Source organism: Heterodontus francisci, chromosome 3 (assembly GCF_036365525.1).
Source record: "Heterodontus francisci isolate sHetFra1 chromosome 3, sHetFra1.hap1, whole genome shotgun sequence".
Taxonomy (NCBI): domain Eukaryota; kingdom Metazoa; phylum Chordata; class Chondrichthyes; order Heterodontiformes; family Heterodontidae; genus Heterodontus; species Heterodontus francisci.
In genome coordinates this window covers 27,737,255-27,763,898 of record NC_090373.1, presented here as the reverse complement: position 1 = coordinate 27,763,898, position 26,644 = coordinate 27,737,255, and the positions used below count along the sequence as shown (strand labels likewise).

General features: G+C 41.3%; 3 protein-coding genes across 7 annotated transcripts in view; 2 read left to right on the top strand and 1 right to left on the bottom strand.

Moving 5' to 3' along the window:
• Nucleotides 1-11,722, top strand: part of LOC137355301 (E3 ubiquitin-protein ligase TRIM9) — a 68,808-nt gene extending 57,086 nt beyond the window's left edge. For both annotated transcript variants that reach the window (XM_068020296.1, XM_068020290.1), the window contains exon 10: nucleotides 2,523-11,722. In XM_068020296.1, the coding sequence (XP_067876397.1) occupies nucleotides 2,523-2,615 (93 nt within the window). In that variant the 3' untranslated portion in view covers nucleotides 2,616-11,722. The remainder of the gene's footprint in view (nucleotides 1-2,522) is intronic.
• Nucleotides 11,723-12,439: 717 nt separating this feature from the next.
• Nucleotides 12,440-20,695, bottom strand: c3h1orf131 (chromosome 3 C1orf131 homolog). Of its 2 annotated transcripts, XM_068020267.1 has the most exons (7): nucleotides 20,578-20,695; nucleotides 19,214-19,602; nucleotides 18,147-18,203; nucleotides 16,784-16,879; nucleotides 14,340-14,420; nucleotides 14,082-14,122; nucleotides 12,440-12,625 (listed from the first exon to the last, which is right to left on the bottom strand). In XM_068020267.1, the coding sequence occupies exons 1-7, from the start codon at nucleotides 20,639-20,641 to the stop codon at nucleotides 12,502-12,504; spliced, it is 852 nt and encodes a 283-aa protein (XP_067876368.1). In that variant the 5' UTR covers nucleotides 20,642-20,695; the 3' UTR covers nucleotides 12,440-12,501. The 2 variants fall into 2 exon arrangements, with proteins under 2 accessions (XP_067876368.1, XP_067876378.1); XM_068020277.1 differs by lacking the exon at nucleotides 18,147-18,203.
• Nucleotides 20,696-20,752: 57 nt separating this feature from the next.
• gnpat (glyceronephosphate O-acyltransferase) overlaps nucleotides 20,753-26,644 on the top strand; it is a 52,398-nt gene continuing 46,506 nt past the window's right edge. The window contains exons 1-2 of one of the 3 annotated variants that reach the window (XM_068020245.1): nucleotides 20,753-20,986; nucleotides 25,840-26,028. In XM_068020245.1, coding sequence (XP_067876346.1) covers nucleotides 20,930-20,986; nucleotides 25,840-26,028 — 246 coding nt within the window. In that variant the 5' untranslated portion in view covers nucleotides 20,753-20,929. Of the gene's footprint in view, nucleotides 20,987-25,836; nucleotides 26,029-26,644 lie in introns of all 3 variants that reach the window. The other 2 variants (XM_068020253.1, XM_068020235.1) reach the window with 2 other exon arrangements.

The following is a 26,644-nucleotide window of genomic DNA, read 5'->3' as shown; positions in this document are numbered from 1 at the left end:
TTTTCCCCATGTTATCCTTTGAGATTTGGTAATGATTGATTGGTTTCAAAGCTAATACGGCCACTAGAGTTTGTATTATTGTTATTTGTAACTATGTTTTAGTCAGTTAGAATTGCTTCTGGGGGAAAAAAGCAAGGCATGTATAGTAGGCAATGGTGCTTAACAATGCTGATGTATAACTTGAACATTCGGCATGTGTTTATGTACTAAATAAAGATGCACAGGTGATTTCGCCACCCATGACAGTGTACAGTAGGGATGTCCCGATACACATTGGCTGCAAAATCCCGCAGGTGTGTTCTCAGTCTCCTTACATAATTCTGGTGGGAGGCTAGAGATCCAGCATTACCCGATTACATCAAATCTCTTGGGTTTTTTTGGGAGGAGTGGAGGCGGGGGGCGGTGGAGTATAGAGAGGTCGGCCAGTCTCCCACTGGAGTTCCAGCAGGATATTGAGAGAAACTATATGGAAAGTCAGGCCTGCTTAAACTTGTGTCCTAATTATTTATTTTATAAAGTTCAGCCATCTAACAAATAAAATTTTAGGATCTCTTGGATTTTGTCCAGCATTTTGAAAATAATAGAAATTTTATAGTGGAAAGTTGTGCACAGATTGATGTGGTGTACAGCTATTTTAGTCACAAGATAAAGGAAGGAGTGTCTGGTTAATAGAGGACATTTTTATTATAAGTTGAGCACGAATGGGATTGAGTACCCAATAAAATAAAAGCAAAATACTGGGGATGCTGGAAATCTGAAATAAAAACAAAGTGCTAGAAATACTCAGCAGGTTTGGCAGCATCTGTGGAGACAGAAGCAGAGTTAATATTTCAGGTCAGTGACCTTTCATCAGAACTGGCAAAGGTTAGAAATGTAAAACATTTTAAGCAAATAAAGCGGGTGTGGGGGAAAAGAGAACAAAAGGGAAGTTGTTGACAGGACAGAGGGCCGGAGAGATTAACTGACAGAGGTCATGGGGCAAAGACAAAGAGAGTGTGCCAATGGTGGTTGAAAGACAAAGCATTAGTGCAGAGAGGGTATTAATGACAGAATAATGAACAGCCCTAGCCAAAAGCACAAACATTAAAAAACAGTGGGTAGGCACATGGTTCAAAATAATGATGAAACAAAATAAAATTAAAAATGCCAGTCATGCTCTGAAATTATTGAACTCAATGTTCAATCTGCAAGGCTGTAGTGTGCCTAATCGGTAAATGAGATGTTGTTCCTAGAGCTTGTGTTGATGTTCACTGGAACACTGCAGCAAGCCCAGGACAGAGATGTGGGCATGAGAGCAGGGGGGAGTGTTGAAATGGCAAGCAATCGGAAGCTCGAGGTCATGTTTTAGGACTGAGAGGAGGTGTTCCGCAAAGCGGTCACCCAGTCTGCGTTTGGTCTCCCCAATGAAGAGGAGACCACATTGTGAGCAGCGAATACAGTATACTACATTGAAAAAGTACGAGTAAATCGCTGCTTCACCTGAAAGGAGTGTTTGGGGCCTTCGATGGTGAGGAGAGAGGAGGTAAAAGGGCAGGTATTACATCTCCTGTGATTGATGGAGTGTTCCATGTACACTGGGCTCTCCAAACTGAACCATTGGCTGGGAAATGCACATTTTGACCTGCTAACAAGGTAGCACAAGTTCATGCAGTTCTTTAGTCAGTCTGAAGGCACAGCTCCTGTTTTCCTTTGGGCCCTGTCAGACACACACAAATGTAACCAAAACAGCTTAGCTTAAAGGGGACTGAACTTAAGGGTATCCATGCTGGCAATAAAATTAATATTTTTATGACATCACTACTGCTTTCTTCACAGCTTCCTGAGGCCACATTTCCAATACTACATTGTATTAATTGCTAACAAGTGTGTCCACATCTGTCCAAGGCAGTCTTACAATGATGATAGAACTTTCCTTTTCAAACAAACGGTTTTGCCTATTGAGAGATCCCTTTGTAGTCTCTCTCTCTCTCTCTCTCGTGTCTCATTCTCTCTTGTCTCTTTCTTTCTCTGTCTCACTCGTTCTCTCGTGTTTTCTCGCTTCTAGGCTGGAATTTTTCATTGGATGGGAGGGGGTTGGGAATCGCCCCTCCCACCTCCCACTCAATTTTAGGCCATCCCCACCCCCACTCGCCACCAGCCTGCTCGTTTGGGGGCGTAAAATTCCAGCCTTGATCTCTCTCTCCCACTCATTTCTCTCGCTCCCTGTCTCTCTCTATCTCTGTTTCTCTCGCTCTGTCTGTCTCCCGCTCCCTCTTGTGTGTGTCCGCTCTTGCATGCTTGCTCTCTACATGTTCTTTCATTTTTGTTCCCTCACATTCACTTGTTCCCTCCAGTTCTTTCAGTCTCTGTCTCATTTTTTTTTTTAAAGATCTGTGCTGCACATACTTTCTTCACTTTGATTTCAGTGCTGACCGTACATTCCAAACAAACTCATAACTGCAGTGTTACTCCATTTAAACTAAAGAATGTTGTAATTTGGACTTACTGGTGTCTTGTTTTAATGGGTGTTTTTCTTCCAACAGGTGACTCTTCATACAGGATTGGAAGTTCCACATCATATCAAACAAGTAAAATCCTCCTTATCCTGTAGCCCCAACAGCAAGTCTAAGTATTGACAACCAACAAAATGGCAGTCTATCAGAATTTAAAAAGTTTGTTCCAAAACTTTCCATTCCAAATACAAAAAAATCAGAAAACCTTAAAAAAAAACCTACCATTCCTGTAGTTGCCAGTAAACCTCAGTTACAACACACCAGTGAGTCATGACACTCAAGAACATCTTTCAGTAATGTAACATTCAGAACTGTTTACACTCCTAACAGTTTTTAATGGTACGTATGCTAACCTGTTGTTAGAAAAGCTGAACGAGTCATAGCCAAATCGGAGCTCAACTTTCATAGCAAAAAACTTTAGTTTAAACTTTGTAAGTAGCAGTTAACTGTTACCTTTTAAAAAATGTAGCTTAGATTATGAGACCAGGATATTTAATTTCTGGTGTGCAGCATAAAAACAATTTGGATGTGTTTGGATAAAGTTTAACTCTCGAAGGGAATTAGCTTCCTTTTAGCCAGCAAAGCAACATGATTTGAATGGCGAGCTCTCCCCATTCCTAAAGGTAGGGCCTCCTCCTTCTACACAACCTGCTTTCCTTGCTGACGATTGACAAATGGCAACCAAATGAATCAAGTGGTTTTAGATGATGGACAGGCCTGAGACACTAGTGTTTAACCTGGTTAGGAACAGAGAGACTCCTTGTAATTTGGGGACTCCTGCCACTCTGTAAAATTGTAGTGTCCTGGCATGCTCCCTGTTGTTCATAAAGTAGATGGTTAACTAGTTTGCCATAACAACTAGTGCATCTGGGACTTGCTGAATGCAGCTGTGCACAGCTGATTGACAGTTGCCAGTGATGTTCCCAGTGACTGCCTGGAATTGCTTCCTAACAAATAAAAGCAGGGCCAGTGGTGCTGTCACAGTAGATGAGTGCCAGCCTGTCTTCCTTCTACCCCTGCCCACTTCCTCCAATAAAAATCAGACAAGAAAATCATTTGTTGCCTCTTTAGAATTGGTAGTGGGGCAAAGATAAGAATCCCATAGCAGAAGTTTGCCTAGGAGAGAAAGAGCAAACTGTCAGTCTAGAAAAGAAAGGGAAAGCTGTCCATGTACACTGCCCTTTCTGGGATTGCATAACTTGATGATCTGGAGGCTGACCCAAGGAGAGGAGTTGATGCAACTTGGGAGATGCCTGCCAGAACATCGGTCCTTGACACCAAGATGGAGTGTGGAGTACATGTATGCAGTGGCTAACTAAAGATATTGGGAGTAAACGTAAATTTCAGCAGGCAACCTGTGATGCACTCCTCCCCATTTTCCTTGAATGATTAGGAACTGTAAATAATCAGTTAATATTGTGTTCTAATGATCTGTTTAATATGGTACAAATTTTAAAAAATTCTGTTTGCAGTATCAGGATTATTATTTCTGAAGATAAGCAGTCTGTACTTCTCCAGTGCAGACTGAGATAGTTATTACAACATTTACCAATAGCGATGTAGCTGGTTACTAAAGTAACAAGCAAGCTTTACGCTGGTTTGTACTGACAACCCTACAATCATTAATCTGTGAAATTAATTCATTTTTCTGAATGCTGAGGTGTATCCTCATGCTTGCCTTTGAATTTGCTGATATAAGTATTTTCATTGGTGGAGGATATTGGTGGTGATGCAGCTTAATTGGCAAAATCCCAAACAGGAGCAGAGGGGTAGGGACATGTAAAAGGGCAAATTGACCTCTGCTGCTGGTGAGCATCTTCTGGTGCCTGATTGCAGAACAGAACTACCAAACAATGAAATCCCTGCGCAATCTTGGTCCGAGAGTGGTCTAAAGGATCTTTTATAAAATTAGAAATTCATATTGAAACATTTTAGCACCAAAATCAATGCACTTGTTTCCTTTTCAGTTTGATATATAAAGTATTTACAGTTTGGGAAGAGAGTTTACGGAAAACAATGTGCAAGAAAACTCTTGCAAAGCTGTATGGATATAAACTAAATATTGAAAGTTAGTGTAAATTTAATAGATCTGTTTTGTGATAGTCATTGCAAGTGTTTGTTTTGCGAATGTATTATTTTGTATGGTTTCAAAGGTAAAGTGGTGTCGGTGGCAAACACCAGAAGTGTTTAAAGTGCTGTGGAAGATTGTTGCTCTGCATGTATAGTAGAACAGAATTTGCCAGTGTTTGTGATATTTGCTTGATTATGCACTTTGGTGACGCTATTTAATTTAGTGATGTGCAAATCTTAGAAAAAAGTTTTAGATTGAATTACATTAAATTTAAAATTCAAAAATGTGAACATTCACTGAGGTAATCAGATCTTTGGCCATCACCAATATTATTATTTACATAATCAGATCTCAGTGTGGGAATTTCAACTCTTACTTTCACAATGGATCTGCATTCTAAAGGCCTGAAGGGCAGAATTTCTGCAGGAGTTCTCCCCATCCCCTGCTATAATTGGCAGAAGATCAACGGAAACCCCAAAGAAAGAGCAGAGACAGCTACTTATGCCAAGGTTGAGGCAGGGGATCAGGAAAACCCCGTGGAGTATTCTGCTCCTCAGCCAGCTTCCAAGAAGTAACCTTCACCCCACAACTGTATCGCCCACCACCCTCCACACCCCCGCCAAAAGATTTTCCTATCCTCCCTTTACCAGGTGATGCAGCTAAAGGTCCTTGGGCATTGCAGCTAGTTCACTGCCCTACTTGGAGAGACCTTTTTAATTAACCATGTGTGGGAAATGTCATAACTTTGGAGGCAGGACAGTGCTAATTTTAATCCCTTCAAGGTTAATCTGTAGAATTCTGTTATGAGTCGATCAACTATTTTAAAACTAATTTCTTGGAGATGAGCAAAAAAACCCAGAAATGTTCACTGCACTTTATTCTTCATGATTTACTTTTCTGCCAACAGACTGCACTTTGTAAATCAACTTATGAATAGTTTTATGCTAAAAGTTTGAAGTATATATTCCTCTTATCAGAGCAATTCCGCTTATAATTTAATGAAGGGCTGTTGAATGAGTGTGTCAGCTTGCGCAGTGAGTTACCTCCTCATGTGTGAGTTAGTTGGTTGTGATTTCAATCCCCATGATGAGGGGTTTGAATACATAACCCAGGCTGACACTCCAGTCCAACACTTGGAGGTGCCATACTTTGGTTAAGTTGATGAATCCAGAGCAGGGGGGGTCAGCACTCCTCATTCAATCCAATACTACTAAAATAACAGAATGATCGGTCAGTCATTGATTTAATTGCTATTTGTGGGATCTTGCTGTGTTTAAGATGGCTGCTGTGTTTAAGATGGCTACTGTTTTACAAGCCACTGTAATTCAATGATTATGAAGTGTTTTGATTTATGATAAAATGTCATATAAGTGTAAGTCTTTCCTGTTTACCAGAAAAAAATTTATCCCAAAGAGTGTCCTGACCTGTAATCTGCACGGCATAGAATAGAAACTAAAACATTATGAATTCATACAACAAAGCATCACTCATCTCATTTGAGTTTACTAATGGTCTTCTAACAGTATGAAATTGCTTCCAAAGATAATCTTAAAGCCACTGCACATGTGGAAGTCATGCACATTTGCAGAGTCTCATAGGATGGTTGGTCAAGCAGCCGCTTGACAGGAAGCACTGAAATCCATCACTTAAATCAAGGATAGACATGAACATTTTCTGAATGACCTGAAGAAAGGCTGAAGGTAATTGTGACTATGAAACCAGAATTTTAGGACCTGTGACTGGTCAGGCTGAACAAGACTGTAAACATTGACATTCTTTAGGTCCAGTCTGTATCTTGGACATACTAGGGATCATTTTGAGAGTTTGCGTTCTCAGCATGGAAACTTACCATATGCTTGTCGGAAATTTCCACTTATGCCCCAGCAATCTTTTGTCCCTTTGGACAAGGCTTTGGGAACTTTTAGAATTGCCCCAGTGTCAGATCTAAGGCATTTAACCATCTTGAAGATCTGTCCTTTGAAGAATTGCTCAGTGATCTGAGATCTATGGGAAGGCAAAATCCACTCGGGTTTTGGGAAGTCTTGACTGGAGCCAAAGCAGATATAATGTTTACAGGTAGCTTTGTTTTAGACTGGAGACACTGTTGTCCTATAGAGACAACAAACATCAGCAGAACATAATCTTTGTGTTCTGATGAAAGTTCATCGACCTGAAACATTAAATTCTGTTTCTCTCCACAGATGCTGCCTGACCTGCAGAGTATTTCTGGCATTTTCTGTTTTTATTTCAGATTTCCAGCATCTGCAGTATTTTGCTTTTGTATCATCTTTGTGTTTTTGGTCTGATAGTAACAATCACCTGTGCTGTTTTACTGTTCAGGAGACAAGTTAGCAGGGAGGGTATTTTTTTTTTTGCCAGAAAGAAATTTTTCCTCTGATTCCTCTGATCTCCAGGATACCTTGGAAGATCAGAACAGAAAGAGCAAAGGTCCCTTTGATAAACCTGCATTGGTTGCAGGAGTGGAAGTTCTCACATCCTAAAATTAATCTTGCCTCCCTGGAGAAAGGGGTTTATTGGATCCTTTTCTCCAATTGGACCCAGCCAGATTTCTGACAGCCTGGTTATTGAAGGGGAATATTCTGAAATCAGGATTTCCCCCCCAGATATAATGGATATCCTCTGGGCATTTCACAAGCCTACCACTGATGAGTCCTGTAAAATGAAATGGTGAATATTCATACTGCAATGCTATTCACAGCAAGTTTACCTCCCCTCCTGTGGTGTGTCTGCTATCTTGAATTACCATTTCACGTATCTGCATTAGATGTTCCCTCAAATTCACTGGTCGCTCCCACAAGTGGACCTCGTGGCTCCTGCAATCTGGAGTATTCCTTTACTGCCCAATATCAATTAAATGATAGCATTACCCTGGGTAGTAACAAAAAACACACTACCTGCACTAGATACTGTGGTTTTACAAGCGTAGCTGCATGCATTTGGATCTAGTAGACATGGACAATGTACACTTTAGCAGATGCATCCCATCAGCTGCAGTCAGATACTCCCCTTTTTCTTAATCGTCACTATTGTCAGTCTCCTGCAGTGTGTGGACAATATGAAGTGTGAAGAATAACTTTGTGCTGTCTTCATCCTTTGACTGGAAGAGCATTCTCAATCCAGTGCTCTGGATTTTCTTATGTTATGTTGTATGGTCATTACATTCCTTTGTGGTCGATGAGAAAGAAAGGGAAGAAGGCAGGGCAGCAGCACTTGGTGCATTGCTCCTTCAGAGACCCAGTGCAGACACGAGGGGCTGAATGGCCTTCTGTGCTGTAATGATTCTGGGAGCAGCAATGTCCCCAAGTACATGACATTATAGACACATTGTATTTGTAATTTCCCCCCCCCAGCTGTAAAAAAATATTTATAGCTCTCAGTGGCTTCAGTGGTGTGTGCAAGCCATTCCATTCTTCAAAAGTAGGAGAAACAGATAAAAAGAAAGATTTGCATTTTTATAGTGCTTTCACAACCTCCAAATCTCCCAAAGCACTTCAACCTATTTACTTTTGAAGTGTAGCCACTTTTGTAATGTAGGAAAGCCAAGCACAGCATGATCCCACAAACAGCAATGAGATAAATAACCTTATCTGTTTCAGCTGAGGGTTGAAGTATAAATGTTGGCCAGGTTAAAGCTGGGAAAAAAGTATACAGGATCCTAATTTTTATAAATAGGGATTATAGAGTTCAAAAACAAAAAGAGTAGTGCTAAATCTATACAAATCATTGCTTAGGCCACAGCTGGAATATTGTGTCCAGTTTTGGTGCCTTACTTTCAGAAGGCTGTCATGGCCACAGTGAAGAGTTTCTTTAGAATCATACCAGGAATGAGAGGCATTGGGTAGGAGGAATGCTAGAGAAATTGTTTTTTTTCATTAGAACAAAGAAAGTTAGGAGATCTGAGAGGAGTTTAAAATTATGAAAGGTTACAATAACATTAATAGGAAAAACTATTTCTATGGTCAGTGAGTAGTTAAGTAGAGGGCAAAAATTATGAGTGATAGAACAAAGGGACAGGTTCAGAGAAGTTTCTTTCTGCAGAAGGTTGTTCGAACAAGGAATGGCCTTTCAGAATCAGTTGTGGAAGCAGAATCCATGAAAGCTTTTAAAAGGGAAGTAGATAAAAATTTAAAAAGAAAATTTGAAATACCAGGCAAATCTCATCAAATAGAATCATAGAAGGGTTAAAGCACAAAAGGAGACCATTCAGCCCATCATGTCCTATAATGGGTCTGAGAAATTCCTTTTCCCTGGAGTCCTGCAATTTTTTTTTAATATGACTAAGTGGAGACTCTGAGAATCAGCACAGGTGCAGTGGGCCAAATGACAACCTGTGCTGTGACATTGTGATTCTATGATTCCATAATTTGAAGAATGAAGAAATTCCTGTAAGGTTCATCACCTTTTATTTAACATTCTTTTCTACCATTTTGACCTTACCTTGGGAATGTTTTGAACTTCAGTGGAACATGACTGAATAAAGTTCACAGAGATGGATTGATGTGAAATGCATCAGTTAAACACCATGGTAATGCTCTCCAATTGGTTGTTAATCCTTTTTTTCCCTGAAGATTTCATTTCTTTCCCCTCTTTTTTTAAAAAAAAGTTTGTGATGTGGTTAACCTGCGATATTTTTCAAGCTATTTGCACCGAGGGATTGGTTACATGAGAAGTGTTGGGATGGGCAACAATCAAAGCATTTAATAGCAGCTTCCCACGAGAAACCCTTCTCATTTACACAAAACAAATCTCTAATGGACTGTGAATGCAGATTAATGTTGAAATCAAAGGTTTTTAAATCTTATTCTTCATAAAGTGAGTTCATAATCTATAAACCTATTTTAAATGCAATTTCCTGAAAGCAGAGCTGATAAACTTCTTATTGATGAGAACATAAACTTAGATTTTTAAACAGGTAAAATTGTCAAGTTTTTAATATCGCAAGTTATTTTGTAACAAATTGAATGTATTGTTATAAATTATTACGAGTGGCCCATTTTGTGTATTTACAAACTATTTGTAATCAGTATTAACTGTTCAAAAAAAAAGGCACACTATGCAGCAGGACAGACAGCCTAACAGGTATATTGGGCATTGTTTACCAGCTGAACCACTGCCAACCTTTATAATGGTGATGAGTACGCACTCTTTTGAACATGTTTCCTATGTAGTAGTATTTGCTAATTTCATTATAAAGATTGTAATACAAACAGTTTTATATAATAGTACAATCTGTTACAATGAAGCAGTATTAAACAAATACGGTACATTGAGAATCTTTACGCAATTCTTAATTTATTACCTTTTTTTCCCACAAGTTAATGTTGACTATTGGTTCTTTGCAGTCACCCAGTTTTGGGTATGGCTCAAATATGAAAGAAGGAGGATGATAATTTGACAATCTTATTCGAATGCATTCTCACTGGAGTGAATGTTTAGTAACTCTATTAACTGTTTTGACTTATAATTTGTGTCATTTTCCTTGTGATGTGTACCGTAACTGTTTGATTATAGGCATTTACAGCTGGTCAGTTATTGGTACTTGGTTATAATGTCAAATTTTAGTAAGGACCATGTTTAATTTATTTCGTCAATATTTTAACTGATCATAAGTATTACAAAAATGTTGCCCCCGATTACTGTGCTGGTTATTAATGTGTGTTTAGATGTTACCATTTTTATGCAACTTTCTAAGTTTGATAGCAGCTTCATCATTGGAATAGGAAGTTATCTGTTCACTGGCAAACTTAACAATACTAGGTTTCTGATATAGTGGATATTCTTGTCATGCTTATTGACCTGGAGTGTAAGAGCACCTATCTCAACTGCAGCTGTTAAAACTACATGACACAATTTGTTTTATATTGAGAAATGTTTAGTAAAGAGCTCCTCAATATTGCTCCACTCTGGAAAATTAGATTGGATACAGTAAAGTCCCCACTCAATTTCCCCTAAGTGGACCCAACAATTTATCTGCTGGATGCTGAACTCACACAGGCACTTTGCTGAAACTCTGACCATATGCTGCATGAAAGGTGGGTTTCTTCCTTTTGGAGAAATCCTAGTATTCCTCATGAAGTAACTTAGGTAGAATGTAATGACAAATAATCCTCCTTGACAGTTAAATGCAGTGACCTAGAGGATTCCTCTTAAAATGTGTATAGCTGGGTGCCTATTAAAAACATAAGATTTTGTCCTTCACTCGAATGTTTGGTGTTTGATGTCGGTAATCGTGTGCCCTATACAGTGTAGCTAAATCCTGCCATTTACTTTTCAGAATAACATCTACTTGTTGATTTGATTGACAGCAAAGCGTAAAGTTATTAAAGGCCAAAACAGGAGCTGGTCATGCACAGTCCCTTTGTGAGGGCTCCTCTCCCAACACAGACCCATGCTTCTCTCAATCAACTTAACTATCTGGATGTGCTATTTTCACTTATTTCCTTAATTGGTCAGTAAGTCAAACACATTCAACTTACGTTTCACCATTTCTGAAGTAACATGTTTTTAAAACAAAAAAGGTATTACTGGAAATAACTGGTTTTGTGCCCCTTTAAATTTCTACTATATACTTACAAACTATGGGTTTGGAAGTGTAGAATTAATTTGCTGTCATGTGGAGTTAAAGCCCCTTGCATAAATAATGTCTGAGACAGCTAGGAAGTTCATGAATTAACCCTTTCTATGTGTAGATGGAAATTCCTAAAACTGTTTGCGAGACACAATACTTTTTCTTTACAGTTCTGTACTGTGATTTGTATTTTATCCTCATTGATTTGGGGATGGTCCAGGTTACACTGAAGCTAGAAACTATTGAGCTCTTTCCACTTAGGGTTCCATCTATTGTATTAAAATCTCTTTCAATGAGAATCCAGTCATCAGGAACTTTAGCGGCTGGTCCGTTGATTCTTTTTATGACTAGTGGATATTTCCATGGCACTCAAACTTTTTTATGTATGCTGGATAGTTTGGTATTTTTTCATGTTTTATACTTAATATTCTGTTACCCTGTCTACTCAATGCTCTCAAACTAGGTATTGCATAAACACAGTGAATTTCTGTCCTGTATACTTATGCATGTTCATAAATTGTGATGTGCCGAAAATAGTGTGTTGGTGTTAGTATAAATGTTAGTTGAATAAATCTGGTTGGTACAATTACATTGGCTTCTGAATTTCATTATAAAATTTCATCTGAGATTTTAAATTAAACTTGTCAGATTTACAAAGAGGACATTTCTAATGAGGTAATATGTCAGGGACAGAGAACATAGGACAATGGTCTTCCTAGTCCTGTGTTTTCCTATCGCAAAGATTAATAATTCTCAATTGCCCTCCAATAACTACTTAGGTGTTTTCTGCCTTCTTAGGCAGTCTGATCCACGCATTCAACACCCTCTGAAAAGTAGTTAACTGTAAGCTGTCTGTGTAACTTCCTTCTAGTTCCACTAGTTCTTGCTCAAACAATCCGAGACTTTTCAACCTCTTGCCCTAGCTTAGAAGCCTTAGGTTTGGTTGCTCTTTTCCACTTCAATGTTATTTTGAGGTATTGAAATCCCTCTCCACTAGTGAAAGAATGGGCAGCATTTTAAGTTCGAGGTTCCTGGTGATCACGCTCCCATTTGGATGATTTGATGAACCTGCAAGATTTCCTCAGTTGGTTCTCATTCCTCTGCATTATGATCCTTTCCAATTTTTACAGTTTCCCAAAACACAGCTTATTCAAACCTGCCTAACAGGTTTGACCATGTTTACTACAGAGATTAAACAAAAATTAAATCATAAATGTAGCAACTTTGATATTTAATCACCAAAATTAGTTTCAACCAAACAGTGCAACAAAAATGCAGACAATTGAGCACATTTGAACATTTATTTCATGACATATAAAACTCCTTGCATATTTTTGGAAATTACAAAATTACACATGTTTTGACTTGGATATGGTTTTGATTCTCTTGATGTCACTGTCACTGAGAATCAGTGCTCCATTTTTAAATCTTCCCACCTGCCCAGTAGGGACTATTTCAGATGACTTGTTCCTCCTGTGGAAACCAAATCCCAGTTAATTTTGGAGGGGTTAAAGTTAGGTCTTCACACAACTTGATACTTCTATACGGCAGAGGTCATTGGTGGATTCTCACTAACTCAGGCTAATTATCTGGATTTAACAACTTGCATTTATATAGTGACTTTCATGTAGAAAATCATCCCAAGGCACTTCATGGAGGTGCAGGGAAAAATAAAATGGTAATTAGCCGAAAGAGGAGAGATTAGGAAGGGTGCCCAAAAGCTTGGTCCAAGTGGTGATTTTTATTTTTGAGGACAGAGAGGTGAGACGACAGATTTGGGCAGAGAATTCCAAGGTGTAGGTCTTAGGAAGCTGAAGGCATAGCCACCAATGGTGGGGAAAATGGCCAAGGAGGAGACAATGTCAGAGGAATGGAGATTTCAAGGGACAGTAGGGCTGAAGCACATTTCAGAGATAGGGCAGACACAAGGATAAGATTTAAGCCATTGGGAGACATGGAGCCAATCTGTGTCAGCAAGAACAAAGTGAGAGGTGAGCAGGACTTGATGCAGCAGAGTTTTAGCTGAGCTCACATTTATGGACATTCACTCCCTCCCCTACTGATGCACAGTAGCAACTTGCCAAGCCTCCTTTGACAGAACCTTCCAAACCCAGGACTACCACCTAAAAGGTCAAGGGCAGCAGACACATGGGAACATCACTGCCTGCAAGTTCCCCTCGAAGTCACATACCATCCTGACTTGGAAATAAATCGACACTTCTTCACTGTTGGGTCAAAATCCTGGAACTCCCTTCCTAACAGCACTGTGGGCGTACCTAGACCATATGGACTGCAGCAGTTCAAGAAGGTGGCTCACCATCACCTCGAGGGCAATTAATAGCAATAAATGCTGGCTTTGCCAGTTACACTCAAATCTCACACATTAATAAAAATGAACCTGAAGAGGAGGATATGGGATTGAAAACTCAGGGTATGGGTCAAACTGGATGCCAAGACTGCAGGCAGTCTGGTTCAGCTTCTGACTGGCTGGGAAGTGGGATGCAGTCGGTGGCAATTTTACGATGCTTCTGATCATCCGAGCATTGAGCTGGAAGAAATTTCAGCTCGTTGAAAACTCAGACAAGCAGTCTCACAACAGAGGCATATCTGGGTGTTGCCAACACAAATGTGTAAGCAGGTTGAAAATGATGGTTATGAAAGAGAGGCAACATTGTTCAAGGGCAGTGAGCCATTTACAATATCAAGAGTTTAGTGGGAAATTGAAGGAGCAAGAAATGGATCTCTTGGATGGGATGAGATGAATTTTGAGATGGTGTGGGGTGAAATGGAAGAAAATGAGAGAAGAGGAGAGAGATACAATAAACATTACATTTTGGAGGACTACCATGAGAATGAAGTTGACAGTTTTAAGTAAGAGCACTAAATGTTCATCCTCTCCAATGCCCCGCTGGCAACACAGTTAGCTCACCTTTCCTCTTTCTTTTTTCTTGGAAGTGCGGATTTTGAGTTCTAAAATGGAAAAGGAAAGATTTGGAAACAAGTGTGTGAATAAATGTGTTGCAAGATGTCTCAACCAATAAACAACAATACAAATTAGCAAGGCCCAATGGATTGCTTTTTATCTACATTCTGAAGCTTGTGTTACAAGGGGAACGACAATGTTTGACAATTGTTCAGGATCAAGCCACTCAGCTGAAAACAAGCTCCTCGATAAAACAGCACTAACCATCGTCATATGTTTCACTTTGGCCTTATTTTTCATCATTTCCTGGTAACTTTTGTAATTTACATATTCACGTTTTGGAGGCTGAAACAAAACAGTAAAAGAATTTTAAACATCAGGCTGTGGTTTACAAATTCAAACCCTTAACTGCAGTTATGTGAATTTTCTACACACAGGTACAGTGTGAAAATTTCCTGTGTACAAGTACAATGCACAAATTTCCTATACACGGGTACATTTGAATTTCCTATACACAAGTGCAATGTGCAAATTTCCTATAAATGCATACAATGTGAATTTCCTAGACATGGGTTGTGGGCATCCTTCCATTTATGAAAAATGATGGACACGCAGCAAACAATCCATCTAAGTGGGGTGTCTTCTCTTGATGCACCTTTGCTGATGACCGTGAAGGCCAACCCTCGAGAGGCAGATTCTGCCACAAGTGCCGCATGTGAAGCCTATACACGGTACAATGTGTGAATTGCCTATACATAGATATAGATGAATTTCTTATACATGGGTACAATGAGCAAATTTCCTATACATGAGTACATGGATAGGAGGTTGGTTAGCTAATAAGAAACAAAGAATAGGCATAAATAGGTCATTTTCTGGTTGGCAAGATGTAACGAGTGGTGTGTGACAGGGATCTGTGCTGGGGCCTCAACTTTATACGATTTATATAAATGTCTTAGATGAAGTGACCGAAGGTATGGTTGCTAAATTTGCTGAAGTCACCAAGGTAGGTGAGAAAGTAACTTGTGAAGAGGACGTAAGGAGGCTACAAAGGTATATAGATAGGTTAAGTGAGTGGGCAAAGACCTGGCAAATGGACTATAATGTGGGAAAGTGTGAATTGTCCACTTTGGCAGGAAGAATAAAACAGAAGCATGTTATCTAAATTATGAGAGGATGCAGAGGGATCTGGGTGTCCTAGAGCATGAATTGCAAAAGGTTAGTATACAGGTACAGCACATAATTAGGAAAGCTAATAGAATGTTATCGTTTATCGCAAGGGGAATTGAATACAAAAGTAGGGAGGTTATGGTTCAGTTATACAAGACATTGGTGAGACCATATGTGGAGTACTGTGTACAGTATTGGTCTCCTTATTTAAGGAAGGATGTAAATGCGTTGGAGGCGGTTTAGAGAAGGTTTACTAGACTAATACCTGGAATGGGCGGGCTGTCTATGAGGAAAGGTTGGACAGGCTAGGCTTGTATCCACTGGAATTTAGAAGAGTAAGAGGCAACCTAATTGAAACAGACAAGATCCTGAGGCGTCTTGACAGGGTGGATGTGGAAAGGATGGTTCCCCTTGTGGGAGAATCTAGAACTAGGGATCACTGTTTAAAAATAAGTTGTCATCCATTTAAGACAGAGATGAGGAGAAATTTTTTCTCTGAGGGTTGAGAGTCTTTGGAATTCTCTTCCTCAAAAGGCAGTGGAAACAGAATCTTTGAATATTTTTAAGGCAGAGGTTAAGCAAGGAGGCAAAAGGTTATCGGGGTAGATGGAAATGTAGAGTAATCAGTTCAGCCATGAACCTATTAAATAGCGGAGCAGGCTCGAAGGGCTGAGTGGCCTATTCCTGCTCCTAATTCGTATGTGAATTTCCTATAAACGCATACAATGTGAATTTCCTGTACAAGAGTACAATGTGCAAATTTCCTACATACAGGCATTATGTGAACATTCTATATGCGTGAATAAAAGTGAATATATTATACCTAGGGCCCTATTACACAGGATACTGGGGAAAACGTCCCTCTTTGAAAAGTGCTGTGGGATCCATCTGAGAGAACAAATGGGGCTGCGGTTTAATGTACCATCTGAAAGATGACACGTCCAACAATGCAGCACTCCCTCAGTATTGCACTGGAGTGTCAGCCTGTATTGTTCTCAACCCTCTGGAGTGGGGCTTGAACCCAGCCAACAGAATAGATAAACAACCCCTAGGGCTGGTGGGGGTGGAGACAGGGGTTCTGCAAGCTTTTTGTCTCTATGAGTCACTACTATAGTGCTTTGGGGTTGGGGGTGGTGACAAGGAATTCAAAATCTATGTTCCAAGTTGTCATTACTAAGAGATATTACTGTCTAATTTGGGATTCATCTGTCAAGGAGGTCACACCCTTTTCCAAACCTCCAGTCCCACCAAATTCAAAGAGGACAAAGCAGCAAGTAGGAAATATAAATGGAAATAGGACTGAGCAGCCGGAGCTTGATAGTCTGGAGTGCCAAGTCAAAGGGCACATGTGAGCTCCATTCTACTGTTTCACTCAAAGTTTTAGAAACCAGATAAAGAGCAGATATCAACACCTTAAATACAGAAACCATCAAACTCTGGCAAACCATGACTGTATATAGGAGGAACCAGTCAATATTGGGAATTGCAACCGATCACTAACAAATATCCATTCACAAAGGATAATCAATGTGACGTACTCTAGCACCAAGCATAACAGCTCGTTCTTGTTCAAACACTCTTTGCTGTTCTTTTCTGTATCCTGTGATGCCAAACCTATGCACTTCCAGGCGGGCCTGTAAGGGAAAAGGTGTCAACAGTGAGACTCTGCTTTCTTTATTTTGTCTGTCGCCTTCCCTGCTGAGAATGAGTGACTCCGATTGGGGTGATCATCCATGGGTGCCCTACATGCTTCTCCCGAATGGCCATTATTCTCCTGCAAGCCTGAGTGGACTAGTCAACCACGGGGTGCAAAACCTAGGGAGCACAATGCTGTCCATACCTATGCATGCATGTTTTGGAGCCAAAGTAACTGGGAGAGATGAGGAGTGGGTGCATATCCAATATTCCCCCAGGCCACCGAGCTAAAAGGCCAATTGCAACAACTCTCTATGGTTGAGAGCAGCGAACCTTCACAGACCTGGAAATGAACCTGGGACCCTGGTTCAGCTACACAGTGGCCTTAACCAAAGCAGTCTTCAGAAAGCTACAGTTTCTTTTACCCCTCCGCCCGTTAGCCATTATAGAATATAGAGCCCAGAAGGACAGCATTAAGCCCACTGTGCCAGTGCCAGCTCTTTGAAAGAGCTATCTAATTAGTCCCACTCCCCTGTTCTTTCCCTACAGCTTGGCAAATTTTATCCAATTCCTTTTGAAAGTTATTATTGAATCTACTTCTACCAACCTTTCAAGCAGTGAATTCCAGATCATCATAACTCGCTGTATAAAAAGAAAAATTCTCATTTCGCCTTCGATTCTTGTGCCTATTTTTAAATTTTTTTTATTTTTAGAGATACAGCACTGAAACAGGCCCTTCGGCCCACCGAGTCTGTGCCGACCAAGAACCACCCATTTATACTAACCCTACAGTAATCCCATATTCCCTACCACCTACCTACACTAGGGGCAATTTACAATGGCTAATTAACCTATCACCTGCAAGTCTTTGGCGGTGGGAGGAAACCGGAGCACCCGGCAAAAACCCACGCGGTCACAGGGAGAACTTGCAAACTCCGCACAGGCAGTACCCAGAATTGAACCCTGGTCCCTGGAGCTGTGAGGCTGTGGTGCTAACCACTGCGCCGCCCTTATTTACAGATTAAGTTTAAATGCAACACGAGGGTCAGAACACTGAGCTGCTCATCATGGGGAACATTTTATTTGGAACTTGCAGTCCACCCAAAGGCCAGCAATACTGGTAATTCCCTCCCATGCCTGTGGAGCTCCCTCAGCCTTCAGGGAACTCAACAACCGGCAGAAATCAGAGAGCTTTCACTGTGCTTCTGCAGAGAGCAATGATCTAATGGAATCTGTTTCCTAAAATAAAGATGATGCAAGACTTACCCTCTCCAAATTAAATACATTCTGTTTTGTGTTGTTCTGTTCACCAGTTTCCTCCACCTGATCATGTGAAAATTTAAACTAATTAATTCAAACTTTAAGTGCACCAAAACAGAACTCCATCACTGCAAAAGTAATCATATCAGCTTTCAAAGTGGAGTATATCCCTTCTCCACTCAAAACTTGTGAACAAAAACTTGTGACAGAGATAGTAAGAGAAGGGAAGAGAGTGGGGGGAGGTGAACTGGAGGCAGTGGAGAGAAAATTAGGCAAGATATTTTGTGGGCCCCAGAAACAGAGTCAGTGTTAAACATGCTACTATCCTTGAGGGGAAACAGCCACCAACAAGGTTGTTAGATAAGTAATTGAAGAAGGCCATGTTAGAAGCACCAACACAATCTGAGAAATCATTCCTTGCTGATGGAAGAAATAGTCTGCCAGGTCTCGTATCTTTTTGCTCTCTCATTTCCAGTCAGCACAAGATTCCTTCAATACTCAGACTGTAGGGAATTTTACCAGTTCAGCCTGAAGGAATGCATGATATTCTGCAACTGAGTAATGCTAGGACAGTACATGGAACCAGGCATAGCTGTCTTGGTATCTGGTGCCATGCAATCATGGTCCATCTCATGCTGCATCCAGCTACTCAAATCAGCAACAGAGCAACCTAGAAATCCACAAAGCCAGGAAGCAGCAGCTCAGATTAGACATGTATTGACAAGTAGCCTTGTCCAGAAGATATGTAGGAATTCTCATACTCCTTGATTACCCCTCCTGCAAACCAGGAGTATAGGTTAGCAGCCTCTTTATACTGGTGCAGATTTACCATTTACAGCGGGCAGAAATAGCAAAAGAACAGGTAAAAAACAACTGGCACTCAAGACAGAGGCAGGGAGAGTGAAGAAAAAATATACAAGAATAGGTTAAAAGTACTAGACAAATTGTGTAACATGGTTGTGAAAGCTTCCAGTGTAATTACTATGTTAGATTGGAGTACGAGAGTTTTGCCCGTCACTTGCAGTATTTTCTAAGAGACGTGTTATCAGAATTAAACAAATTGAGAAGCTTACTTTATTGTCCTCATCTATAAACGGTGGGAGCTTTTTCTTCTTCTTGTGAGAACCAGTAAAGGTTATGACTTCTACTGGTCTCTTTTTGCTGATGGTGACAATCCTGTTGTCGGGGACCTTTTCTTCCTTTGCTTTCGTCTGCACCACACAGTCGCACACAGAATCAAGAAGCTCAGCACGCAGCTTGACAAGACACTTTGGAGTCCGCCGGGATGAGCTTGCTGCTTTCTTCGCAAGCAAGTCACTTGTTTTGGGCACTGCAGTGCTGGAAGGCACAGGCTGGGCCTCTAAGCAAAGTGTTTGCTCTTCAGTCTTCTTTTGCTTGTATTTTCTCTCTTTCAGCTTTGCTTTTTCTCCCTTGTTCTTCGTTCCACCCACTGCAATTTCTCCTGAAACAGTCGATTTGGAATATACCATTCAAAGAGGCTGGGAGCAAAACAGCTGTGCATTTACCTACATGTGCAAAGTGGCTAAGCTTCACAAAGTCACCCACTGGCGGTGAAGTGCTTTGGATCATGGTTGTCAATCAGCGGTAGCTCCCCACCGCATACCCCCCTTAGTCAGAAGGTTGTGAGTTCAAGGTCCACTCCAGAGACTTCAGCACATGATCCAGGCTGACACCCCCAGTGCAGTACAGAGGAAATGCTGCAATGACAGAAGTGCTGTCTTTCGAACGCAATGTTAAACTGAGGCCCCGTCTGTCCTCAACACTGGATGTAAAGGATCCCTTGGCAATCATCTAATGGACCAGGGTGGGATGGAGCTGGGGTGGAGGGAACCCTAGCAATGAGCCATAGAGTTACCACAGCACAGAAGGAGGTCATTCGACTTCATGCCAGCTCATTGTAGGGCAATCCAGACAGTCCCATTCCCCCGCTCTATCCCCGTAGCCCTGCAAGTTTATTTCCCTCAATTGCCCATCCCAATTTCCTTTTGAAATCATTCACCGTCTCTGTTTCGCCAAGCTTGAGGGCAGTGAGTTCCAGGTCATTATCACTCACTGTGTAAAAAGTTCTTCCTCACATTCCCCCTGCACCTCTTGCCCAAAACTTTAACTTTAACTTTTTCCCTAGTCCTTGTACCATCAGCCACTGGGAACGGTTTTTCTTTATCTACCTTATCTGTATACCTCTATCAAATCTCCTCTCCTCTAAAGACAGCAAACACAGTTTTTCCAACCCAACCTTGTAACTAAAATCCTCCATCCCTGGAACCATTCTGCTCAATCTCCTCCGGACCCTCACATCCTTCCTGAGGTGTGGTGACCAGCAGAGTGGAGTTGGGGGTGCCCCGTGACAAAGCCTGAGGAAGGGGAACCTCCCTCCTCCGCTGCTTCCCCTCATACACGGACAGGCCGCGCTTACCGCACTGGTAAAGCTGGCTGAGAAAGTCATCCAACAGCAGCCGCTCACACCGGCCCTCGCCCATGGCAGCGGCCAGGCCTCGCGCCGACGCCTTTGCATCAGACGCAGACGTTGGGCGCCGTGGTCCTCTGATGTCATCGCGTCGGCGCGCGAAGGGTTTGAGGAGCGGCGGTTGGTGGGTGGGCGGAGCGTGCCCCGGCCGGGCTGGCGCGCGTGTGCGAGCTCTGAGCCGGAGCTTGGGTTGGCGTCGCATGGCAGCGCTGGGAGGTGTCGGGCCCTGGCAGGGTGGTTAGAGCCACCGCCTTGCTTCTTGGTTGGGGCCACACACACGGGCAGGTATTATGAGACGCAGATGTCCCACTTGGCCGCAGTCAGCATGGCGAGCCCGGCTGTGGAGTCTCTGTACCCGGTGAGTGCCGAGCGTGGCCGGGGCGGTGCTTATCCCTGTGGCGGTGGCCTCAGGGCTCGGAGAGTGCTGGGTCCGGGCTGACAGCGGGTTTATTTATATCGCGGCTCTCTGGACCTTGTGGAGTTGCACCGGGATGTGGGAGCCTCGCTCGGTGAAGCAGCTCCTGGGCCCTGACTTCAGGAGGCACATTGGCCCCAGGTCAGAGGTGAGGAAGCTTGTGGCACCGCAGGAGATACACATCCCTGAACCATATTGGGAGAGGGAGAGGGAGAGGAGGGGAGGGGTGGGGGATTTCAGCCTTTGATATAAATGACATGGAGATTCTGGGCTTCCTTTAAAGGGTTGAGAACAAACGTCCCCACAGGGACAGGTGGTACTAATCCCAGGATACTCAGAAAGACAAGGCTGCGATTTGTGAAGAGCTGATAGTCATCATGAGAGAGTCACTGGCTGGTGGTGAAGTTTATTTAGCTAGCTTGGGAAGCAGCTAATCTGGTGTCAGTAGTGACAAATCTAACCTTGGAAACTATACACCCATTAGTCTTGGATCAATAATGAGGTTAAGTAATGGAATCAGTTATCGGGATCAAATTTAAAGGTTGTCTTTGGGATATGACCAAGTCAATTGTGGCTCACTGATAACACTGTCTCCTCTGAGTCAGAAGATTGTGGACTCAAACCCTACTCTAACCACATGAGCACAGAATCTAGGCTAACAGTCTGGTGCAGTACTGAGGAAGTGTTGCACTGTCGGAGGTGCTGTCCTTCAGATGAGATGTCTCATTACTGCTGTTCCGACCGAGGCGGGAGCAACGCACTGTCAATTCAGTCCCATCACTCCACAGGCCGCAGCATATTATTAAAGTTTTCCCACCCAACCAGAAAACAGCCAAATTAAACCCTTTAGTAAACCCCAGAATAAAATAGACCAAACCAGATATCTTTAGACAACAACAAATTAACAATTTATTAAACACTAAATTTTAAACACTATTAAGATAAACCGATGTCTAAACACCTTATAACTTATTTTAACCTAACTCCCCCATTTATTTATTTAGAGATACAGCACTGAAACAGGCCCTTCAGTCCACCGAGTCTGTGCCAACCATCAACCACCCATTTATACTAATCCTGCATTAATCCCATATTCCTACCACATCCCCACCTTCCCTCAATTCCCCTACCACCTACCTATACTAGGGGCAATTTATAATGACCAATTTACCGATCAACATGCATGTCTTTGACTGTGGGAGGAAACCGGAGCACCCGGCGAAAACCCACTCGGTCACAGGGAGAACTTGCAAACTCCGCACAGGCAGTACCCAGAATCGAACCCGGGTCGCTGGAGCTGTGGTGCTCGCCACTGTGCCGCCCTTTTTTTTATCAGATTAGATTCTCAAACACACACACTCAAACATCACGGTTAACTGGTTTCTTTTAAGAAATGTTTTAAAAGTTTGCTGTTTCTTAAGAATAAAGAACTGGGTTATGAGTCTTTGTGGGTTATGATCCTGATGGGTGAGGTATTCTAATGTGAAAATAATCAAATGCCACTCAAAGTCCCCTTTGATGGAATAGTCTATTAGTAGATAAGCATTCAAAACACTTCGGCTGCAGCAGGCATCAAACAGTTCTTTAGACAAGGAGTATAGTAATGGGTCCGCTCGGATTTTAAAACCGACAGTGTCTCAGTCGAAACTTTACAGTCAATTCCAGAAAATACAATCAGTCAAGAGAGAGTCAATCTTGAAACAAAGACTCTTAGATTGGAAGTAAAGAAAAAGGAATGTTGCTACTTCCAGCAATACAAATGGTCTCTTCAAAAAAGGGCTTTTTTTTCTCCGGCAATTAACTTGACCTGTAGCTCCTTGTAGAGTTTTTGCTGAGAAATAGACAGTCCCTTTACTGATGAGAGTATTGTTCCTGTATGCACTGCTCAAATTACACACTCTCAATTTTGGTAGATTTATAATCCTTTGAATGTCACGGATGAGTTCTTTGTCCAAAAGCTGTAGGCCTGTTACGCTGATAACAAATGTGAAGCTACTCTCATAGACTGGTTACTGCACAGAAGGAAGCCATTTGACCCGTTGTATCTGTGCTGGCTGTCTAAAAGCTAGTCCCACTTCCCTGCCTTTTCCCCATAACCCTGCAATTTTTTTCTCTTTGGATCCAATTCCATTTTTAAAGCCACGATTGAATCTGCTTCCACCACACTCAGGTACTGCATTCCAGATCCTAACCATTCGCTGCATAAATGAGTTTTTCTTCATGTTGCCTCTGGTTCTTTTGCTGGTAAAACAGTGACAGTTTTCACCTGAACATTAACTGTGTTGTGAATTTGCCTGATTTCTAATCTTGGACTTTCAATTACCTGAGAAACTGTTTTTCAATTTTCAGCCCTATTAACATCTATTTCCTCAAAATTTGGCCTCTACTCCATAAGACGGTGGGAGGCAGATGAAAGGACAGATGAAAGTAAAAGGTCTTGGGACTAGGAAAGATAAAACAAAATAGTTACAAAAAGGTTATTTGAAACTTTAAAAAAAGAATGGGAGCAAAGAGAGGATGAAATGTAAACTAGTGATAAATGAAAGGTCTAAAGCGGCTTTACCAAACACGAGTGGCTGCTACTGTGTTTTTTCTAAGGTTCAGTAAGCAGAAATGTAGCAGTAGATAGCCAGTACTGAGCCCTCCAATAACTGTGCCTTTCTTTATTGGTCACTAATACTCTTCAGTTTGAGTCTCTGCTCCAGAACCCTGGCATTCTGTGGGCAATAAGGGCTGAATTCTGCAGCAATTCATAGCACTTCCAAGATCATAAGGCAATACTTATGTAAATGCTTTGTATACAGTTGCCGCACAGAACTTGCATTGCACTTCATGGAGAGTATGAAAGTTCACTAGCTCTGTTGTTAGTGCAGTAGATTAATTATCACAGACAGGTGTAAAATAGTAGCTGAGCATGATTACAGTTTACATATTCTAAAGTCATGGAATTCTGTGGACTCAATTCATTTTTCATGTGACAACATAATCATCCTTTCTCCTTTGCCATAAAGCAAATAACGCTGCGCAAAACAAAATTGTGATCTTCATGCACTCTTTATAGTCAGTGAGCTGAAAATTGGAGGGCGTAAATTTAAGGTCACTAAAAGAACAAAGAGAGGGGTTAGGATCATTTTCCTGAACAAAGATTTGTTAGAATAAAGAATGCTTCATGATTGTAGTAGAATCCATAATAATATGTTAAAAGTTGTGAGTAAATGTTTGAAAATAGAAAAAATTAAAAGGCTTTGCAAAAAGGACAGGATACTGGGACTAAATGGATAGCTGTTTCAGAGTATTAGCATGGGTATGATTGGCTGAATGGCTGCCACTTGTGTTGTAAAATTCTTTAACTTTTCAGATTATTATACAGACTGGTAGTTCTTTGTCATTGCTTTGATTAATCTGGGTCCTGGATTGTGTATGTTTTTAATGTTAACCACTGTAGCTGATTGTTATAACATGGCAAATACACTGAAGCAATATTTCATTAACAGACGAGAAATAAAAAATACTATATGCTTGGCTGATACTAAAAGATACAGGGACTCTAATGTAATATCTGTAATCCTACAGAGAGTCTATAGCACAGAAGCAGGCCATTTGATCCAACCAGTCAATACTGGTACCTCTTTGAGGATGTTTGGGGTGCTCTGAGGGCTTTTGCATAGTGTCGGTATGAGGATGTTTGGAGTACTGACACTGTTTACAAACATACAAATTAGGAGCAGGAAGTAGGTCATTCGGCCTCTTCGTGCCTGCTGTGCCATTTAATAAGATCATGGCCTCAACTCCACTTTCCTGCCTATCCCTGATACCCTTTGACTCCCTTGTTAGTCAAGAACTTATCAATCTCTGCCTTAAAAATATTCAGTCACCCTGCCTCCACCACTCTCTGGGGAAGAGAGTTCCAAAGACACTCACTCTCGGAGAGAAAAATTTCTCCTCATCTCTATCTTAAATGGGCGACCTCTTATTTTGTGTACCCTCGTTCTAGTCTCTTCCACAAGGGGAAATGTCCTTTCAGCATCCATCCTGTCAAGTTCCCTCAGGATCTAATATGTTTCAATAAGATCTCATTCTTCTAAACTCCAATGGATACAGACCCAACCTGGCCAACCTTTCCTCATAAAATAACCCACCCCCTCTCCAGGTATCACTCGAGTGAACCTTCTCTGCACTGCCTCTAACGCATATATATCCTTTTCTTGAATAAGGAGACCAAAACTGTACATTGTACTTTAGATGTGGTCTCACCAATACCTAAAGAACTGTAGCAAAACATTCCTACTTTTATATTCCATTCCCCTTGCAATAAATGACAGCATTCCATTTGCCTTCCTAATAATCACTTGCTGTATCTGCATACCAACCTTTTGTGATTTTATGTTTGAGACACTGCTGCATGTTGTTTCTTTACCATTACCAACAGTTTCACAGTGTGTACTTAAAGTATAAGGTATAAGAAGGACATGAGGACGCGCAACATCCTACACCAATGTAGTCTAATAACATCATGGCAATTATTTGAGTTGAGCTCTTGTGAGATTTCTGTTTATTTAAGAACTTAACCTCCTCTAGAGCACTAGTCCATAATGAAATGTAGTTGCTCAGTCGACCTTCTGCACGAGAGTGCTCTTCTGTATTTTTACCCTTCCCTATTTAGGACCACACAGTGCAGTCATTACAGAATATTTGTTTTGTAAATATGTGATCTCTTAGTTGGAACTTGAGCCAGCAACTGGATCTACAAGCGTGTTTTACTTTTTAATTTAAAATCATATTTTTTGCTTCAGCAGAAGGATACGACATTGAATAAAAGAGATGGATTTGAAGACTTGATGGAAGAGCGCAGACACAGCAGCGATCTGAGGTATGCCATGCGATGCTACACTCCAGTGCTTTATAAGGATCTTGTGCCCCGTACACCTAGTGCTCTCAGGAGTGTCGTACTGAAATCTGACCAAGTGCAATATGTCATCAAACAGGTAAGGGTCCATGTTAAAATTTGGGTGGGTTCAATTGTATTTAAAAATGTGGAATGTTAAATAATGTTGGACCAGCATATCTGGTTGGTCATCCAAAATCCAGCTGTTCTGATTGATAGGACTTTGATTTGTGCCGATAATTCCCAGCTTAGGTTCCGGACTCCTCTGGGGCTGGTGAGCGAAGCAGTGATGCTTCCAAAGAGAGGAGCAGAGAAAAAGAGTCACCGCAAGCAACCATACGTCATGAAGTCTTGCACCACAGAGGCCATTCAGCCTATTGTGCCTGTGCTGGCTATCTGAAAGAGCTATCCAATTGGAACCCCCATCTAGTAAGAAAAGACGACTGCAACAGTTTGGCTGAGATTTATTAACACGTGAAAACATTGATTGAAAACTTATAAAAATTTTAATTCCACATGTATTACAAGCTGTATAGTTAAATGACAGGAGTCTGTTGTTTGAAATTCATTATCAGTGATGTGCAGAGCTATTAACATTGGGCAAATCCTTGATGTGACATTTTAGCGACAAGTCAACTACCTACCTCACGTTGTCAAACTTGTTAAAAGCAGTAAGTTGCATCCATTACCTGGGTCATGGAATGGCCTTTCTCTGC

Coding starts and splice junctions, on each gene's coding strand:
- c3h1orf131 (XM_068020267.1), bottom strand. CDS start 20,641: ATGGGCGAGGGCCGGTGTGAGCGGCTGCTGTTGGATGACTTTCTCAGC. Junction 14,123..14,339: donor AAGTGAAACATATGACGATG/GTTAGTGCTGTT, acceptor TTTCCATTTTAG/AACTCAAAATCCGCACTTCC. Junction 12,626..14,081: donor AGAAAAAAGAAAGAGGAAAG/GTGAGCTAACTG, acceptor TGGTTTCCACAG/GAGGAACAAGTCATCTGAAA.